General features: G+C 39.9%; 1 protein-coding gene across 2 annotated transcripts; it reads left to right on the top strand.

The window, feature by feature from the left end:
* Positions 1 to 60: 60 nt before the first annotated feature.
* On the top strand, positions 61 to 14089 carry mapk14a (mitogen-activated protein kinase 14a). 2 transcript variants are annotated; one of them, XM_018665968.2, is made up of 12 exons: positions 61 to 467; positions 3336 to 3465; positions 3649 to 3707; positions 7021 to 7132; positions 8609 to 8638; positions 8962 to 9009; positions 9119 to 9233; positions 9648 to 9719; positions 10978 to 11057; positions 12291 to 12369; positions 12563 to 12736; positions 12853 to 14089. In XM_018665968.2, exons 1-12 carry the CDS (start codon positions 349 to 351, stop codon positions 12915 to 12917), a joined length of 1083 nt encoding a protein of 360 aa, XP_018521484.1. In that variant the 5' UTR covers positions 61 to 348; the 3' UTR covers positions 12918 to 14089. The 2 variants fall into 2 exon arrangements, with proteins under 2 accessions (XP_018521484.1, XP_018521483.1); XM_018665967.2 differs by lacking the exon at positions 10978 to 11057 and adding an exon at positions 10456 to 10535 and having other exon boundaries at positions 62 to 467.
* Positions 14090 to 14579: the final 490 nt, after the last annotated feature.

Below are 14579 nucleotides of genomic sequence, written 5' to 3'. Positions count from 1 at the left end.
TCCGTCGTCTCGTCGGCTCGGCTGTCCTAAGTTTTGTTTTCTCGCGAGACTTTCTGTTGTGTTGCAAGCGGGGTGAAATCTCGGAGGTGTCTGAAATCGACCAGCGGAGAGCAGAGCGAACAGCGTGAAGGTCTGAAAACGTGCAGGCAGCAGACGGTGATTCTGCAACATTTAGCAAGAAGGCAACCTCGTAACTTTAGAGCATATAAAGTTCTCTGGCGGCGAGAAGCGTTTCATTTTGTTCCTCTTTTCGTAACTTGGGGGAAAGTTAAACTCTGGCTCGGAGGACCCACCTCGGTGAGCGCAGAAAAGTGCAGTCGGTGGTCGGCAGCAGTTGGTTCTGCAGGAATGTCGCAGAAAGAGAGACCCGTGTTTTATCGTCAGGAGGTCAACAAGACGATATGGGAAGTCCCGGAACGGTACCAAAGCCTGTCCCCGGTGGGCTCTGGCGCCTACGGATCCGTGTGGTAAATCACTTTTTCCTGTTAAGTTTGTGTATGTGTGTTGTAGCCTGGTCACCCAACTTAACCTCCATTCATTTAGACGAGGCCTGCGCTGCAGATGCTAAAGTTAGGTTAGCTCGCCCTGATTGTTGGCTAGCAAGGTGGAGCCACGATATATCTTTCAACAAGAAATCCTGTGGACTTCTTATCTAATGCATATTATCCACCTGTAAAACATGTAATTAACTTTTCTAACTTCATATGTGTCCACACAAGCCACGGGACAGGAAACTGCTTAGTTGCAATAACGTTTAACTGTTGAAAAAGTATGTGAGTCTTCATCTGATCAGTTGGCAAGTTACAATCACAAAACTGACTCATGAATCAATATTTCTGTTTACTTACACACTGCAGCTGCACATAATGTTTCCAGGGGCTTCTTTAGTGTCCTCTAATTTACATTATCACTGCAAACTCCCACCAACAGGTGATGTAACCCGAGTAAGTCATGATGAGGTGAACAGATATTGTTGGCTGTTGCTCATGTGTTTTGGAAGAATCAGGAGAGCAAATCTGTGTTTGACTCACCACCATAGACTGTGTGATCTGGTAATACAACCTATATATCTTCTGTAGTTTGTTGCAGTGCTTGCTCCCTTGGTATTGAAGATATGCGCAGTGCTGCAACTAACCAGTAATTTTCATTGTTGATTAATCATTGTTCAGTTTCACTGAGTTGAAAGTGATTTTGTGAAATGTCTGAAACAATTCATCGATTTTCTTAATTCCTGTCTGTTATTTTTCAGTCAGTCAACTTATCATTTCAGCTGTAGTCTCAATAATTATTAGTAAAGTTGACAAGATGTTTGATGATGTGATGTGATGTTGGTAACTATTCTAATGTAGAACAGTTAAAGAAATTCAGACATGTAATAAAATGATGAGTCGATTAATCAATTAGTAAATTGACAGAAATTGATTGTAAACAATACTGATTATTGATTGTAATTACGCGAGGAGAAATGACTTGTTTAAGCCTCTTAAATGTGAGGATTTGCTGTTTTTCTTTCTTCATAAGTGATAACTGATTATCTCTCAGTTTGTGATTAATTTTCTCATATTGTACAGACTGAATAATAAACATTAATTTTTAAATTAATTTGTTAGATTAGTCTTTATGAAAATCATTGTTACAGTTGTGTATGATGAAACTGTAATACAGGAAAAGGCAAACGTTTGGTCATACATATCAAGTCAAATGGTCAATATCATGTCGTAATTAAAGGATTTTGATGACTGTTCATCTTTTAGGGAACTCTGCAGTGAATGCTTCAGCAAAGATAAACAAATCTGCAGCACAGGTGTTTGCATAAAGTGGCGATAAGGTCTTGCCTGTTGATTTGTGCTTCTTATTGGAAAACCTTAGCAGTGAGGTGTATTTCCTTAATGCTGCTTGGTGGCAAGAGGGTGAGCTTTCACAGTATGGACACTTTCCATTGGTGTGTAGATTAAATAGGTTGTGCTGATACTATCTAGGACATAACATTGTCAGCAGTGCACTCGATTTAGTGGGCAGATGTTTGTTTTGCAAATGGAAGTGGACAGCTGTGCTGTTGCTGGGCAATAGGATAATCTGTTGCTGGTCAGATTACTGGCTGCTCACCAGTGTGATTGTTTTTTTTTTTTTCCCAAACAGCCCACTGGCTTATATTGTCAGTGTTTACATGATGGACTCTGCCTCAAGTTTATTGTGAATCTCTGACCATTTATTTTATGCTTGAAGGGCACAGTCTATATTGGTGTTGTACACCTGACGATTGTCCTGTACATCCTGTCCTGTACAATAATACTGTTAATAATTAAGTTGTCATTAGAAATTACCATACAACACCATTTTTGGTGAATGGACTGCATTTATAAATTGCTTTTATTCATGGCATTTTTATTTTATCTATCTGTTTTTCACACTCACACACAGTGATGGCAACAAGGCCTAACTGTTAGAAGCAATATGGGGTTCACTGTCACTGACATGTGGACAGGGGGAGTCAGGTACTTAACTGTTAAAACTGCAATTAATGGAGGACCTGCTTCACCCACTGAGCCCCAATGTTAACCATATTCAGTTGTCAAAATATAAGTGTGGGGCAGCATCACTGCAGAAAATGTCTCTGCAGCGTCATATTTTATTTCACTTTAGGAAGATCCTCTTTCTACTTTGATAATTAACTTCTGTTTTTCAGGTCGAGCAGTACTCACTTTTTCTCTCTGTGTGATACACATTTGTTGCTTTTTTTTATTATTAGGTTATTGTGGAATTACAGATCGTATTTCTGCTTGGTTTGACACACATACGCCCACAATTGTATTAATATATCAATGTAGATCTTAGCTTCAGGAACTCAGGATATCACTGTTTCCCCAGTCACAGTCTGAGTCCCAGTTGCAATCACAGGTAGCTGTCCACCGGTGATGACTACGGTTGGATGAGCTGAGCAGGAGGAAGTGTTGAGCTTGGGTGAGAGACAGTTGGCATTCAGAGTGCAGTACAAACTGCAGGCAGGGAGGGCTGCTCCCAGTCTGCTGAGAGATGACATTTTCTGCTGATGTCGCCCTTTTTTTTCCTCCGCCTTCAGCAGCTCTTACTGCACCTAATTTGGTTTTGAGAGCAAACTCAGCCCATTCTGAGCCATATGAAACAGTTTTTCTCATCTGCCTAAAAATGACCAGCTTGCTTTTCTAAAGTTCATATTTAGTTTAAACTGTCCAGTGCATATTTGTCAGATTTCATTCTTTTAAATCAGTTCATGCAGAGAGACAAATGGTGTGTGAGTACTGAGAGTGATAATTGATGAGTTTTAAGCTTACACCTTTGCCCACTTTTTTTAACAGTTCTGCATATGATATGAAGAGTGGTTTGAAGGTTGCTGTGAAGAAGCTCTCTCGGCCGTTTCAGTCCATCATCCATGCCAAGAGAACTTACAGAGAGCTGCGGTTGCTTAAGCACATGAAACATGAAAATGTGAGTCGACTTGTTTCTCTTCCTTTTGTTTTGTCTGATGGTAAACAGGCATAACAAACTAAGTTGATTGTGTCTGGTTAAACAAAGCCTCACAATGTGTTTACATAAAAAAAGTTTTATGTAAACACATTGATTTTAGTTGCTGTCCATGTTAACCTGACAATGGTTTTCATATTTTTGCAGGTGATTGGCCTCCTAGATGTCTTCACCCCGGCTACTTCTCTGAAGGAGTTTACTGATGTGTAAGTCAACTGTGTTTGTTTAAAATTGCTACTTTAATCCCAAGTTTCCCCTCTCTGTGCACTTTGGGTTGGGGTCAGGGTGTCACCTCAGCAACACCAATTTAACAACAGTGTTTTAAAAAATGTAGCCTTTAGTTTCTCAGCAGCAGACAATCCTAGCTGTGGCTGGGAAACACCTGGAGGCAGGCCAGCAGGCCAAACACAGTGGAACATTTATTAGTCTGTCTGCTCTGTTAGGTATTCGCTGTCTGGCTGCTACAAGAGTTATTTCACCACCAGCTTCCTTCCCTATGTTTCCTGGTTTCTGGCTTTGTGGCGAATGTCGTAGCTGCTTTACTGCTGGCAAACAGGTAGTTATTATTTGTTGATGTTGAAAGTTGTTAGAAATGGGAAGTGGACAACGAGACAGTGACTCATTCCTCGGACGTGCGTGCTGCCTCCCCCGTCGTGTGTGGAATGTCAGATTCTTCCTCCTCTCTGCACACCGAGCACTTTGTCTCAAAATCAAATAGTGAGGGATTTCAGTCGACACCCGACATAAGAATATGCCTCAGCTGAAAACTTTGACCCAGATTTGTTTCACTCATGCATTTTTGATTTCATTCTTAATATTTTCCTGAATGGAAAAATGAATCCTCCACATTTGAGTCATGCTCACTGTTTTGGAGCAGTGAGCAGTGCTGCACCCAGGGATCCACTTCATATCTAAAGCCATAGGCAAGAACATTGGCTGCATTATTCTAATACCTAACATGCATGTCATTTAGTGTGGGAGGAAACCCACACAAATAGAGGGAGGAAGTGTAGACTCCTAAGACCAGAACCCAGGAACTTCTAGTTTTGAGGCTCGACAGCAGCGCTCATTTTTAACTGTGGAAAATTGCAAGGACTGCTAAACTGAGCTTGGTCATACAACTACAGAGGTGGATATGTGGTAGCTATTTGGTATGTCATCTTAAATAAGGATTTCAAAGCCTTCTCTAAGTAATTTGGCAAATGCAAATTAATTGTACTCACTTGTGCAAGGGAGTCTTTTGTTGATAACCAAGCTGAGGTGATAAGTCACTCAAATCCTGATTCATGTTGTCTCATGTTCAATTTAGTTGGAAGATGACAGCCTCATTGTTTCACCTACCATTGTCTTGGCAGGATGGCCCGCCCCACTAACATGACCCCAAAGGAAAAAAATGAAAAAATTAAAAGATCATTTACGTTTTTTCTCGCCACTTCTGTTTTACGTGTGTCTCTGTGTATGCGTCCGCACATAGGAGCGGAAGAGCCACAGAGGAGACAGGTGGGTAACTCACCATTAAGTGTAAGAAAAGCTTCAACAAACGTTGTACGTCTCTGTAAATCATAGATGGACAGACGTCGACCCCAAATGTCCGAAAGTCAGACAACCATTTCATAATAGTATATACATTTCTGATGTTAGCAAAGATGGTGTTTTTCAGGCAAGATGGCTTGTCTTCTGCCATAAAAATACTGTGCAAAAATCTGCATCCATGCCACCCTACATACAGTATGTGGCCTCAAGTTTCTCTGACCACTTAGAATAGGTTGTGTTTCAGGTGCGATTCTTTTCGAGAGCTGTCCACAGTTAGATCACCCAAGATGCATTTAAATGCCACATGTGTAAAAGGCTTCTTTGATGCTGACATCTGGAGCCAAAGCAGAGAGATGCAGTGTGGTGGAGTTTTCCTCAGTTGACTCCCTGCGTCAACTCCTTTCCTCCGTCAACTCCCAGAACAGCCTCCCTCATTCAGTACTTCTACAAGGCCTTTTCATTTCTGACATGGAAAGTGAACTGCAGTAAGAGCTGATATCTTTGTGAATTAGTAGGCAGGTCAAACTCTGTTTACAGGCCTTGGAGAGTACCACTGCATATTTAAGAAATAAAAAGTTGTGTAAAGCCTTTTGTGGCTCCAGGGGGAGCTGTGTGAAGTCAGATAAATTCCTTAATCTCTACCTGAAGGCAGAGGCTCAAGGCTACATTAGCCCTATTAGCATAACACATTATGGATAATGCAAGTTTTTATAAGGAAGGAGAATAAAGACCCTAGTCCCTAGAAGAAAAAGAGTTGATAACTCTCGTTCTGATTTGTCTATTTTGATTTTTAATGAAGTAAAATCAGAAGTGTAATACTAAACTGGTGTAGTGCTCTGTGAATGTGCAGCAGTTTTGCAGAGTGGTGGCATAAGTCTGCTGGAACATAGAAGTATACTTGAACTTTTCCCTTGTACTTCTAGTAGCATTGACTGCTGTTGAAGTGGAGAGCTGTCCTCTCAAGATGCCCCACCCTCCTCCCTGATTAGCATATCATCATGGAGGACTGACAGCGGCACAAGGTCACACACATAGACTTTGTATAGACCAGAGTCCTGAGGGAAGGAAAAACAGGGTGAGAGAATAAGTGGGTGGTGTCTATGAAGAAACTCTCTTACACTACACAGAAAAACAAATGCTGAGTCACAGGTTGTCAAAAGGAAATATGGCTCTCTTTATCTGCACATCTGCTGGGACATTATAAATGTTATGCATGCAGTGTGATATCCAGGAAAAATCTCAGTTATGCAGGTGCTGTTAAGTGTGGTTTCCCCCTCAGCTCTAAAAATACAGACTGAGTCACTGCGCTGCAGTAAGGCTCCTCACAGCTCCAGCCGTGCTCCTGTTTCTATAGGGGAGAGGAAAACAGAGGTCACTATTTATATCCCTTTTTTCCAAAGCGGGTGAACTTTGGAAAGTGTCTGTGTCCCTGTGTGTGCTGCTGAGAACAAGTTCAAGCAAAACCAGGTGCTATTTTAAAGCCTCGTTGTCTGTGAATTGTGAGAATAGAACAGTATTCATGAAATGGGTGTTTGTTGAGCAGTAGACTGACGAAGCAGCACATGGCTCTGTGTGTTTTGGCTACAAAACTGCCACAGTAGCACCCTGCTCTTGCCCTGTTCCATAAGTGCTGTTTGGGCATTTTAAACAGCTCTGGGATTAGATTTGAATTATGCACTGATGCGATCCCATTAAGCCCATTTATCTGGGTGTGTTGTTAAATGACATTCCATTTGTGAAGGGCTCTGCGTTTGGGTGACTCTGGAGGGAAGTGAGAGTGAAAAGAAGTAGCAGCTAAACCGGTTTAGCTCACATAGCCATGTGGGAAATTAGTTTTAGCCTGCAAACAAATCTGGAAACATTTGTTGGAGGTGCAAATATATTCATTCATATCCACCTGGGTTGTAATGAAGTGAGAAAACATTGATGTATCTTCTGATATTTGTGTCTGTTTAACCTGTGACGTCCATCTTTTCTGACTGGCAGGTATCTTGTGACTCACCTAATGGGGGCAGATCTTAACAACATAGTGAAATGTCAGAAGCTCACAGATGATCATGTGCAGTTCCTCATATACCAGATCCTCCGAGGTTTAAAGGTGAGGTTATTAAAGGAATATAAATTTTATATGCTTATTCCTTCACTTGCTGAGAGTTAGAATGGAAGATTGATGTCTTTCTTTTATCTCCTTAGCTTTGCATAAAGACTATAGTCATGGGCCCTGCTCTTTGCATGTTAATAAGCAAGTTATCCACATTATATTGTTGATGCTTTAACATTAGTATGCATTTTTTCTTCGTCTGGGACTGTTGTCAGAGCAACACGTTCTTAATTTTCAGATACAAATAGCACACTTCCTTAGATTTCTAATAAGAGTGTTGATATTATTATGATTTTAGATGAGAACATGTGGGATATTGTAAAATCACTCCTGGTGTAATTAATACATTTCAAAGATACTCTGAACAAAAACTCATATAAACTCAAATAAAAGATTCTGACTATTAAAAGACTAATGGACCCATTTTAATCTTTTAATCTAATGTTAAAATGAGATAAAACTTATTCAACAATTAACAGCAGAGCTCACTTTGCTGAAAATGCTTCATGGAATTAAAGCTGCTTTTTTCAGAGGTTTCTTTTTATAGAAGATTCTGATATTCACTTAAAAGTCACTAGTTCAGTCTCACCATATTCATTGGTGATATCTAAACACTGATTGTGAAGTGTGTGTTGAAGTGTGCAAACAGTGGCAACATTGCGAGGCACAATGTAGAACAAAATAATAGCAGTAAAATGCAGAAACACACATGCAAAAAATGAATGAATCTTTTGCCCCAGTGCATGCTGGGAGGATTCCTTCCTTCCACCTACGCCATGCACCTGCAATCATACGTTCAGCACTCAGCCAGTCATATGAAACCTGATCATGGTATCAAGACTGCTCATTTTGCCTTTATTTCAAAATAAGAGCGCAGTGTTCATCAAGATAACTTTATCCAGAATAATAACTCAAGCCTCAGCTACTGTGAGGATAAACAGGATTGATTTAGCCTGATAACAGTATGTTCACCTGAATTAGCAAAACCACATTTTAAGAACAGGACCCTCTAGTCTCTGCTGGTTGTCTGGCAACATCACAGTGGTGACCAGACCACAGAAAGTCACTGTGCCTGGCCGAGAAACGATCTACCACATAACAACCTCATAAAATCACAACTTGAAGTTTTTACATTTTGTTGTACAGGTTGAACAAATGAGATATCATATGTTAGTTAGTGACCTTTAGAGGTGCTTATAAGCAGGTGTTTTTACCTTTGGATAGATTTATGCTTCCTTTTTCCCATTTCTACTCTTTATGCTAAGCTAAGCTAATGTCTCTTGTCTGTATGTCCATACACTGAATTGACAGGCATGAGAATGTTCTTCTCATCTAAATGTCCTTTTAATGATCAACTCAGACGAAATCATGATTTTGACATTGTACTGCAGTGCTTCTGACAGTTTTTGCATTAATACATCTTTAAACTGATGTTGTAATTTAATGCACATGTTCTCTCCCATCTCTCTGCAGTATATCCACTCAGCAGACATCATTCATAGAGTAAGTGACATGTTTGATTTTGATTGACAAATGCCACTTTGTCTTTTGTCCCAATTGGTAGGGAGGAGAGAGTCTGTCAGGGTTTATGACATATTTCACTTGGCAGAGTCAGGCTTGTGCAAACACTGAAGGGAAGGGAAGTCGTAAACAGGATCTTTACTTTACATGCTGTTTATGATGTAACACTTAATTTTAACAAATAAGGGACAGATCTGTTTTTATTCATAAAAGGTAAGAATATTCCTTCAGAGCAAGATTACTGATGTACTGTCTGTTTAAAATTAAATTATACTAACTCACATTCATGACTTTCCTCTGCTCAGGATTTGAAACCTAGTAACCTGGCAGTAAATGAAGACTGTGAGCTGAAGGTCAGTGAACTGCTGCTCTCATTTAAAACATCAGTTGATCCTAAATCTGCCAACAAATGTGAATATTTTTGCAAACAACTGCTTTTTTTGGCAATTAAACTGCTCTCAGATTTTGGACTTTGGTTTGGCGCGGCACACTGATGATGAGATGACTGGATACGTAGCCACCCGCTGGTATCGAGCCCCAGAGATCATGTTGAACTGGATGCATTACAACATGACAGGTATAGACTGACTGATGCAGAATTTTTGACGCCCGCACTGATATTGATATTTAACATTTTAAGAAATCTGATCATGATGTATCAGCTGATTTTTTTTTTTAAATCAAACATTTTTGATATGGTTCCCTTAATTTAATTAATTAATTTATTTATTTTTACAATTGCAACTAAAAACTGTAGTGAACAGGACATTTTACAGTTGAAAAATAACATGTCTCTAGCATTTCTGTGCATGTTTCTTCTCAATATTGGTTAACATATATACTGATACCAGTATACTTTAACTAATATCTATTTTATTGGTAAAAAGTCCTTTGGGTTTCCTCAGTGACCCTCTGCATCTATACATAATGATAGAAGAGTTGTACAACAAGCAAATCTTAATATTTGTGTCCCTGCCTTTCTGTGTTTCAGTGGATATTTGGTCAGTGGGATGTATAATGGCAGAACTCCTCACTGGAAGAACTCTGTTCCCTGGCACTGACCGTATCCTTTTCATTTGAGAGTAAAGTATGTACAGAGCTCACACAGCTGGGCAGATTCTGACACAGTGTTTGCATAACAAATCAAACAGGTTAAATGCACATTGACTTTGCAGTGAAAGTGCTGATTTATGGTGTTTTTTTGCCAGCACAGTAGCAGAACCTGTTTTTCAATGCTTCTTCTTTGTGTCCACTTATGAAAACCTGCTTCTCTCTTCCAACATGACGCTGCCTTCAGGCACCTTTTTATATTAAAAATAAAACACACACAGTACCTGTTTCCACACTTCCCTCTGGCTTGACACATACCCTCTGCTGCAATGTTTGTACTGGCGTGCTTCAACTCTTCCTACACTGTCAGCATGCATCGTTGGCTTAGGTCCACGTTCTGCCTGCACCACTGCCAGCCTTTGTATGGGCCTATCAATCTGCAGTGTCTGTGCTTAGAATTGTGTATCTTTCTCTCCCACTGCCATACTTTTCAGACTAACGGCTGTGCTTTTATGTAGGTGTACAACTGGGCTGCTCACTGCCTCCACTCTTCTCCTGTCTAAGGTGACATTATAAAATTTACTCTGCTTCCACAGGCTCAAGTACTTTCTCTGCTCTTCTCTGTCTGCTACAGGGATTAAATATAGTAAAACTGAATATCAAACATGGTTTTTAAGTGAGGAGGAGGTCAGATTACAGGTTCTTCCCCTTCGTCCAGTGTCTGGTCTTCCTTTACCGTGTGCTTGTAGACATTGATCAGTTGAAGCTAATCATGATGCTCGTCGGAACACCAGGGCCCGAGCTCTTGATGAAAATATCTTCAGAGTCTGTGAGTTCACAAAGTAATGCAAGGTTTTTCTCTAACCCGTTTTCTGCTCTAAACTCGCCCCTCTGCTGTTTGGTAGAGCTGCTTTCTAATTGACAGCATGATTTCCATCCTTCAGCTTTGTGGACTTGACACTTGCTTTCTGCCTCTTTAACTGAGTGAATAAAATGGTGTTTGCTGTGAGATCATTGTGACACAGGTGATTGATTGATCGAGTGCTGGCTTTCATTTAACTGATTCCAATGCAAAGTACTGTGTTGTTTCTTCCCTCTAAATCTGACAACCCCTCCTCTTAACCCTTGGGTGACATTTTTGCTTCCAAGCTTGAAGTTTGCTTTTCAACATAACATTGTAGTGCATCTTAACCACACAGTGTTAGGTTGAGAAGCGGCTTCTTAACCAACTCTGCTCTGTCGCTATGCTCCCCTTGACACAAGCTTCGTAGATATAAACCAGCTTCAGCAGATAATGCGTCTGACAGGAACGCCCCCGGCATCTCTAATAAGCAGGATGCCCAGCCATGAGGTGAGCAGCATCCACAGTTGCTTTCTGTAGGCCAGACAGCCGACCAGGGTGGGACAACAGTCGGACCTGCTGTAATGCGCTCTTCCGTTTTCGTTATGTTTTTAAAGCTACACAGCTTTTAGCTCTTTTATGTCAAGTGTTACCCCAAACTGCTGACAGTGTTTAATATGTGTCCATATACAATCTATAATATGGATTGATTATTACTTATTTTTAATTAACAAATAAAGCAAACAAAGTGTTATTGGACTTCAGGAACTACTATGTTAAATGAGGTGTAAGGAGCAGCATGGCCAGAGTCACCAGCAGGGATTTAAGATTTTGGTTTTCCAGTTTAATCATAGTATTTGTTTGGTATCAGAAGTTACTAACAGTATTGTCTGTGTTAAAGTTTTGTTGCGCACGTCTTGAAACTTTCAGTATGGGGTTGTGTGATTTGTGTTCTTTTTTCATTCCATACGATAGAATAATAGTCAGACTAAACTTTTCTCTCACACTTAGAGTAAAACAAATGTCTGTTTTTGTCATTAGTGTTGAGTCCTCACTCACACAGGAGACAAGAACAGCAGCATGGTCTTTTTTCTTTTCTTTCACAGGATACTTTGGGCTTTTATTTTCTCTGAAGAAATTTTAATTTGTAGTTGTGTCATAATAGACACCAAAAATCATGGTGTAACTGTTAAAACCGGACTCTTAAAAAACAGAGCCACACTACAGTGTTTTCCCCTCTGCAGCTCCTCTTTCGATCACCCTAAGACATCTCGCTGTTGCTAGGCAACACATCAGCGCTGCCAATCACTTTTTTGCTGCAAGCTACATATGTGGCCATCAGCAGCAGCAGCTGTGTGTGAATTTTTTACTGCTCGCGTCTCTCCAGGCGGTGAGAAACCCTAAACAGATCTAAAAACTTCACCTGGAACTTCAGGTGTCTCAGCACTGACGCTTTAGGGGTGAAACTGATGAGCAAATGTCCTGCAAAAGACTTGAACTTTAAGACCATGATATAGTCTCTTGGTGTAGTATTAACACACAAACAGGGCTATGGGATACAGTACAGTCACAGCTGCAGATAGAATGTCATAACTGACTGGTAATAATTTGATGCAGGTGACTACGTTGAATAGAATCGGTAGCATGAAATAACATGAGCATTATGAAACAGGCAATGCTGAATATGGGTGACATGTTGCTGCTGGTGGGAACTGACATTTGACTCACTATGTATTTTCCCAGGCCAGGAACTACATCAGCTCCTTGCCACAGATGCCCAAGAGGAACTTTGCTGATGTGTTCATTGGTGCCAACCCACAAGGTAATAACAGAAAACACAGGCTTTGCTCAACATCGGCTGAGCTGTGTTGTGGTGCAATCAATTATTTATCCCCCCCCCCCTTAAAATAGTTTAAAATAAAACCTGCCGTTAGAACTCCACATGACCGGACACTAGGGTTTTTAATGAATCCCAGACTCTGTTTGAGATTCAGTTCTGTTCACATGTCTTTAAGCTGTGGACCTTTTGGAGAAAATGCTGGTTCTGGACACAGACAAGCGGATAACTGCAGCCGAGGCTCTGGCCCACCCATACTTTGCTCAGTATCACGACCCAGACGATGAGCCCGAGGCAGAGCCATACGACCAGAGCTTTGAGAGCCGCGAACTGGAGATTGAAGAGTGGAAACGTATGTCCTCCCATTCTAAAAAATACATTGCCTAAGGACAGTAGAGGAACTCTGATATGCTCTATAACTCTGATGTTCAAATTTCCTATCATTTTCTCATTTCTCTTTTCTTGCAGGATTGACCTACGAGGAAGTGTGTAGTTTTGAGCCACCTATTTTTGATGAGGATGACATGGAGTAAGGAAACGTGCCACCCACATCAACCCCAGCATCCAACAAATTTGCAAAAGCCTCAAACAGACTCTCAGACACTCGTATCAGACTGCCTACCAACCTTAGTCAGTCTTTATTAATTGAGAAAACATTCTCCATGATTAGTCTTTGGAAGGAGATCATTACCAGCGAGAACTTGACCAGTTATCAATATTCTCATGTATGAACCACTAATGTTGATGGTCCGATGATGCTGGGAAGTGTCACTTCTTGCCAACGGCTGAAATAATTTTATATTGTTCAGACATTTTTTAAATTCAGACTTTGATGACTCATCACTGTGACTCTGAGATGCTGAAACACCATGGACCTATAGCTGTGCTATTTTGTGTTTAAAATTTTCTATTGAGTAACTTATGAATAAGCTTTTATGTCTATCAATCAAAAAAAAAAAAAAAAGAAAAAAGCTACCACTCAACCTGCCACGCTGTCACATATAGCACTGGGTCACGTATTTGTAACATGAGTTTTGATTCAGTTATCGCCATGATTGTTCCTGTATTTAAAGAGATAACTTTGAAGGGTTTCCTCTCTCTGACAGAAGTAGATTTTACAGAAGTTTTTAGATATGTGACAAATTGAATTGAATGTGCCTGTTTTGTGTAGTCACTGACCCTTAGCGCTCACCAACTGAATTTCACACATTTTAATGTTTGTTTTTAATAGTGTAGATGCCCTGTGAGACTCTTATATATACATTTTGGTTACACAGAAAAATCTGAGCCTCAATTGTTTAAGGACAATGCTTTTCAACAAGGCACCTAAATAGAAAAAATATCCGTGGGTACATGCTCTACTCAAAAATATGTAAATATCTGTGCCATATTTTTTTTTAAAAATCTCTGACTTATTGTGGTAATGTTATGAAGCAATCACTTTTAGCATGTACATCAGTTAAAGCCTTTGTGTGCGTCTGTGACTGTGTTGTTGGAATTTACCAGAATTTTAAGTGTCATGCTGAAACCTTTAATAGAAATACTGCTTAAATGTGTAAAGGAGGGATTATAGATGTATTTATACTTTGTGGAGGTGGTATTTATAAACAACAATCGAAAGATCCCTTAAACTATTTTCAGTCCAGCAGAGTAACTACTATCTTCAGTCCTTTGTTTAACAAAATAAAGACTTATTTTTAAGAGACTCGTGTTTGGTTTATTGCCTCTACAGCATGTTTTAATTTCAGAACTACTTTTTTTTTAATCAGCTGGGCCAATCCTCAGTGGTTTCACTTGGCTATTAATGAGTGAATTAATGTGGATGATTTTAAAAGGAAGTGACAGTGCAGAAAGGCCACAATTACGTGTCCATGGTAATTTTTAAACAGCTTGTGATTTCAGCAGTAAAAAGTCCTACTCAGTACATATACTAGCCACAACCTTTTTATCAACCGAATTCAAGGGATCTTTGCCAATAATGTTTGTTGTATGCATTTATGTCATGAAAATAAAAACAAAGAGTATATGGCCAGAAGCTGCAAATACTTATGGGTATCTGTGGGCCCTGAAAAGTCTAAAAAAGGATTCAACCAGGTGTCCTCAGGTATAAAAACGCTTACATTTCAGTTACAAAATTGAATATATTGAATATTTATCTCACCTGCTTTTTTGTTTTGTCCATCCATTTGCCCAAA

The sequence above is a fragment of the Lates calcarifer genome, linkage group LG6 (genome assembly GCF_001640805.2).
Source record: "Lates calcarifer isolate ASB-BC8 linkage group LG6, TLL_Latcal_v3, whole genome shotgun sequence".
Lineage (NCBI taxonomy): Eukaryota > Metazoa > Chordata > Actinopteri > Centropomidae > Lates > Lates calcarifer.
Note: the sequence above shows the minus strand (reverse complement) of the source record. Positions and strands in the feature narration are given on the sequence as shown.